This window comes from Apaloderma vittatum, unplaced genomic scaffold (assembly GCF_000703405.1).
Source record: "Apaloderma vittatum isolate BGI_N311 unplaced genomic scaffold, ASM70340v1 scaffold31598, whole genome shotgun sequence".
Taxonomy (NCBI): Eukaryota; Metazoa; Chordata; class Aves; order Trogoniformes; family Trogonidae; genus Apaloderma; species Apaloderma vittatum.
The window spans coordinates 502-6,069 of record NW_009729561.1 but is presented as its reverse complement, the minus strand read 5'-3'; the positions used below and the strand labels follow the sequence as shown (position 1 = coordinate 6,069).

The following is a 5,568-nucleotide window of genomic DNA, read 5'->3' as shown; positions in this document are numbered from 1 at the left end:
CTGCTCGGGGGCTGGAGGAAGCTCGTCCCTCCGCAGCACGTGGGTCTTTTGCACCATGGGTTTGCGGCAAGACTAGGTCTTCTTGCACAGAGAGGGGAGCAGCAAGGTGATTTTGGCAGCAACTGGAGCACGTTGGAAGAGTGTGAGAGACTCACGAGGACCAGCTCTCAGAGTCACATCACAACAAGGAAAAGGGCTCCCAAAGAGCAGTCTCTAGCTGTTTCCCCAGTTATCAGCACTACACAGTCACGCCAAGCAGTGGATTTTTGGTGGCTGTGCCAATCAGAGAGGATCTCAGTGCCCAGCCAAGGAGCCAAAAGGACAGTGCCCTCCCCACTGCTAGAGAAGGTGTCTCACAGCATCTTCTGCTCATGACTGGCCTCCCTTCCCCATCTGTAAGATGTAAAACCTCCCTCGCCTCTCTCAAACCTCCTGTTCTCTCCTGCTAGCTTAGCACCTGGCTCCTGGCATACATGTCAGCCGGCTGCTGCCCAAATCTGGGCTTGGAGATGCCGGGCGCTGCTCAGCTGGGTTTGTGTTTATTATCCTGCACATTTGCATGGTGAGGATTTGGGGGAAAACCCAGATGTACAATGCTGAGCAGAACAGGCACTAATCCCTGCTCCAGGGCCAGCGGGGGGAGCACCAGCTCCAAACCGCTCCCGACTCTGTTCTCAAAGCTTTAACCTGCACAGATAGGAGAGGTTCCTGGTGGGTCCCTCCTAACCCCAGAGTTTTGGGTGAGCCATGATACAGGGCGAGGTGCCACAGCCAAGGGTCCCCCAGTGCTGCTTGGCCAAGCCAGGTCTACTTGGTGGCAGTAGATAGGTTGTCATGGAAACGGCATCTGCTTGGCCTCAGCCCCCTGGGAGGCAGCCGGACCTCAGCAGCATCCGCCGGCTCCTCTTTATTTCTAATAGGGTTCAGCGGCGCCAGGTGGCTTTGTCTCCACGAGTGCCCCAGGGCGGCAGCAAGCGCTTTGCTCCCTGCTGGCCTCGGTCACAAGGGCACAACATACGGTCTCCTGGTTCAGGTCCCCACAGCTCCAGCAAGCAGGACCCTCACATGGGGAGGATAAACACGGCTGGATGAGCAAGTCTGAGTTCATCCCGTACTGTTTTCACAGACTGCTTCTGCTGTCCCAGCACCTTTTGACTGGATAGGAGCTTTTTTAGGCTCGGGTCCAGGCTGGTGAGGGCAAGCCCTGGAGAGCATGGCCCATCACAGAGGCTTCCCCTTCCCCAGGCTGGAGCAGGGTCCCTGGGACAGCATCGCTGCCTGGCTTAGCTCATGAATGGAGCATCTCCTCGAGGGAAGGGTGGGAGCTGGGGCCAGGCTCCTGCTGTGAGTGACCTGGAGGGGTCCTAAGAGCACCGGGTACAAGGCAGCAGAGCAGCGCAGTGCTCTAGGCTTTCCTCTCCTCACAGCTGCTAGAGGGGCAGAGGGAATCAATCTTGGACACAGAAGATGAGGTGCTGGGGAAAGGGGTCAGCTCTGAGGCAGGTCGCTGGTGTGTCGGTGTGGGGCTGCAGCCCCCAGTGCTCTGGGGACCCAGCTCGTGCCCGTGGCCAGCCAGGACGGCAGTGCCAGAGCAGTGTCAGCAGGGTTTCAAGCCCATGCCTGTCCTCCAAGATGCCAGCAGCATCCTGCCCTAACAAGAGCCAAGGAGCTGGGTCAGCCTGCAACACCTCCTCACACTGGCACTGCCACCTGAGGTGCAGCCAGGCCACCGAACCACCCTTGCTCATGGGACACACCAATAGCCCCATCCAAGCTCCCCGGTTTGTGGCAGTGGCACACACATCCTTCTTGAAGGACAGCACCTGTCTGGGGTGTGGGAGGAACCCCAAGAGCTCCACCACACATTGATGCCAAGGCACCAGCGTTGGCACCACAACAGGGCCCATCTCAAAGCCATCACGCCAACCAGGGGAACCAGCCCTGTGCTTGGAGCACACAGGAAGCCCAAACCTGTGCTTGCATCCCCAAGCAAGCACCAGCTCCACCATGCCGGCAGCTCGGCATCCTGAGCTGCCCTCGGAGAACGCTGGCGAAGCCGCGGGCAGGGAGCAAGGCTGGCTCCAACCACCGGGAGACATGACGCCATCCCTTATCTCTCCCAGGGGGGTGGGAAGGGAGGGGGCAAATTGCATCCTCCAGGCTCAGGTGCACCAGAGCTGGTAAAAGCTAATTTTGATGCAGAAGGTTCCCTTCACATTTGTCATTATTATTCATGCCACCATCAGGCTAAACACAGCGAGTTAACCCTTTAGAGGAGGGACGACAGCGGATGTTTTGAGGAGGAGGGATAATGCAGGTTTCCTCCTGTAAAAGTGCTTCCCACAGTGGTTCAGCCCTGGAGATGTTTGAGAGGGAGCTGAGACAGGCTTTCTTCTGCCCAACCACACTCAGCTCTGAGCTGGGACGGAATGCTGGGGCCAGGGTGGTCAGGCATGATGGGGACATACCACCAGGAGACCCTCCAAGTGCTGCTGTGGCAGGACCTGACCACCCACAGGCACATTACTCCAGATGCAGCCTTTGCCACAAGCGGTGATCCTCACACACAGCTCTCTGTTACCCATCTCCTGGGGACAGGCTGGCTCCCAATGGGTGGCATCACCAGCACCCATGCCAGTCCTCACATGGAGACCCTGCCAGCCCATCCCAGAATCAGCCTTTTCCTGTACTGCCACACTGACTGACGCTCTCTCCTCCCCTGTACAGTTCTCCAAGGAGAAATACATCCTCGACTCATCACCAGAGAAGCTCCACAAGGAGCTGGAAGAGGAGCTGAAGCTGAGCAGCACCGACCTGCGCAGCCACGCTTGGTACCACGGCCGCATCCCCCGGGAGGTGAGGAGGGGAAGGTGGGTGGCGCTGGGCACGGTGACTGGCTCTGGGCACCCTTTGCTTGAGCTGCTCAGGGAGAGCACCCTACGGTCACACAGAAGGACCAGCCCGTCCTCCTGGGAAGCCTCCAGGCAAGGGCTTCATTATCCCTGAGCTGCTGGAGTTGCCACGGGATATGCTCTCCCATGGCCCAGAGCCATGGACAAGGGGAATGAGCACCCCAGTGGAGCATCCACTCGTGCCGCCTGGTCCATCCAGCATGGCCGTGCCTGAGCTGCTGCCCTGTCCCCTGCCAGGTGTCAGAGAGCCTCGTGCAGAGGAACGGCGACTTCCTCATCCGCGACTCACTCACCAGCCTGGGGGACTACGTGCTGACATGCCGCTGGCACAACGAGCCCCTCCACTTCAAGATCAACAAGGTGACGGTCAAGTCCAGCGAGGGCCATACCCGTGTCCAGTACCTCTTTGAGCAGGAGAGCTTTGACAACGTGCCTGCCCTTGTCCGTTTCTACGTGGGCAATCGCAAGGCCATCTCCGAGCAGAGCGGAGCCATCGTCTACTGCCCCATCAATCGCACCTTCCCCCTGCGCTACCTGGAAGCCAGCTACGGGCTGGCCAACGGCAAGCATGGGGGACCCCACAGCCCTGCCACCCAGAAAGGGGGGCACATCAAAAGGAGGAGCATCACCATGACGGACGGCCTGACAGCAGACAAGATCACCAGGGCTGAGGGGTGCCCGACCAGGTGAGCACAGAGTCTCATCCCGGCTAATCTGGGCAGAGGGTCAACCGCTGGGGAAGAGGCAGAGCCATGCTCAGTCCCCACTCCTGGGGTGCAGCGCAGGGGTTTGGGATCAGAGATGTAAGAGAGAGACCAGCAGAGGTATGGGGGGAGGAACTGGTATCCAGCTGGAACTGGAGTTTTCTCCCCGGCCAGCTGCCAGCCACACTGAGCTACCGCAGTAAACACCTAGTGAGCAGATATGAGATTAGCATCTCAGCCGAGAAACACAGGAGCGTTTTACAGTCGCCCAGTCCAGGATTACCAGAGAGCGGATCTTTCACAGGCAGAGCCACACATACATCCTCAGCCACAGCAGCCAAGGGGGGACCCATCTACTTCTCCCTTCCCAGCAGCACACAGCCCATCATTGAACCAAGCTGCTTTCTCATGGCCCCAACCTTCTCAGCCCAAGGGCAGGATGAGAAGACAGGCAACTAACTGTTATAGCAGAAAAAGAAAACCACTCAGATTTCCAGGAAAGCATATGTGTTTCCAGAAGAAGAGCCCAGATTCATCAGTCTTTCCCCACCACTCACATTCTCCCCAAACCCCTTATCACTACCACTGCTCTCCCGTCCTCCTCCCAGCACAGGGGCACTGCACTCCAGAGCAAACACATCACCACAGTCCAGCCCTCGCCCATGGCAAGGGGAGCCGGGAATTATGTGCCGTGCCTCCTTGCAACCCTCTCTGTGCTCAGCTGCCCCCATTGCAGCATCTTTTGCAACACCATTGACACACAGCGTTTGCATGAGGCCACAGCTGCTGCCCCACTAGCCCAAGACCACCTTCCTTGCCCTGCAGCTCCTTGAGTGCACACACTACAGCTCACCAATCCAGGCACCTCATAGGTGCCTGCGGGGCTCCAAGTCCAGCTTCCAGGCGCCTTCCACCTCTCCTAAGCTTTGGGTCAGAGCAACAGCTCACCAAACCATCCCAGCACAACTTCAAGGTGAGAATAGAGTAACACACTTAATATTAGATACCAACTTGCAACACATCCCTAGAAAACTATCCCACACGACTTCTTTGCCAGAGCCGAGCCATCCCATCCCCATACCTTGGCATCAGGACATCCCTCTCCTCTGCTCCATAGGACCAAACTCTCCAGAGGTAGAGCTGTCTCTGCTTTATGTAGGCGCTGGCCCCTTCTGCTCCCAGCTGCCTGCAGGGACTGCCCACTCATCACTACAGCTGTGCTCGTTATGGGTTCATCTCCTTACAGGTGGTTGTGGAAGGAGGTGATGACCTGAGGGGAGGTGATGGGGGGCAGCAAACACCCATCTCAGCTTTTTTGCCCTTGCCCTGTTTCCAGATAATAACCTGCCTCCTCTGCCCCCTCCCCAGCGTGTCCCTGCCCCACCACAGAGACATCATTCGCAACTGTGCTGTCAGCGTGGACCAGATCCAAGACCTGCACTCCCCGATGTCCCCCATCTCTGAGAACCCAGCATCCCCCGCCTACAGCACGGGTAGGCATCGCCCCTCCGTGCCATTGGGGATAGTGGGGACGTGAGTCAGGCTGGGTTTGGCACTGGTGTGATGCAGGGGCCTGGGGAGGGGGACAGAGGGGCTGTAAAGACAAGCCCCTGCATTTTCACTAACACTCTCTGCTAGCAAAACCCCATCCGTCTCTTTGCACGGCAAAGAAAACTGTCCTGGCAGAGGGCTTGAGCTGCGGGTGGGACTCAGCCAGTCCTCAGCTGCATCATCGTGCAGCTGTCTTGGGACTGGCCATGTGTGTTCGGGCAGCAAGGCTTTCCCTGAGAGCTCATCCCTGGGCTGCAGCATCTGCAGCCCCCGTGCACGTGTGTATCTGCAGGCTCTGACAACAGGGTCTCCTCTGCTCCCTACAGTTACACGGCTAAAGCCGCATGCCTGCCAGGCAGCCGGGATTGCTCCAGCCTCTCCTGTCATAAGAAGGTCCAGTG

General features: G+C 58.3%; 1 protein-coding gene across 1 annotated transcript in view; it reads left to right on the top strand.

Annotated features, from left to right (window-relative positions):
* Window positions 1-2,631: 2,631 nt before the first annotated feature.
* SH2D3C (SH2 domain containing 3C) overlaps window positions 2,632-5,568 on the top strand; it is a gene marked incomplete at its 3' end in the record, with an annotated part of 3,430 nt that continues 493 nt past the window's right edge. The window contains exons 1-4 of the mRNA XM_009874499.1: window positions 2,632-2,856; window positions 3,150-3,598; window positions 4,985-5,109; window positions 5,494-5,565. Coding sequence (XP_009872801.1) covers window positions 2,632-2,856; window positions 3,150-3,598; window positions 4,985-5,109; window positions 5,494-5,565 — 871 coding nt within the window. The remainder of the gene's footprint in view (window positions 2,857-3,149; window positions 3,599-4,984; window positions 5,110-5,493; window positions 5,566-5,568) is intronic.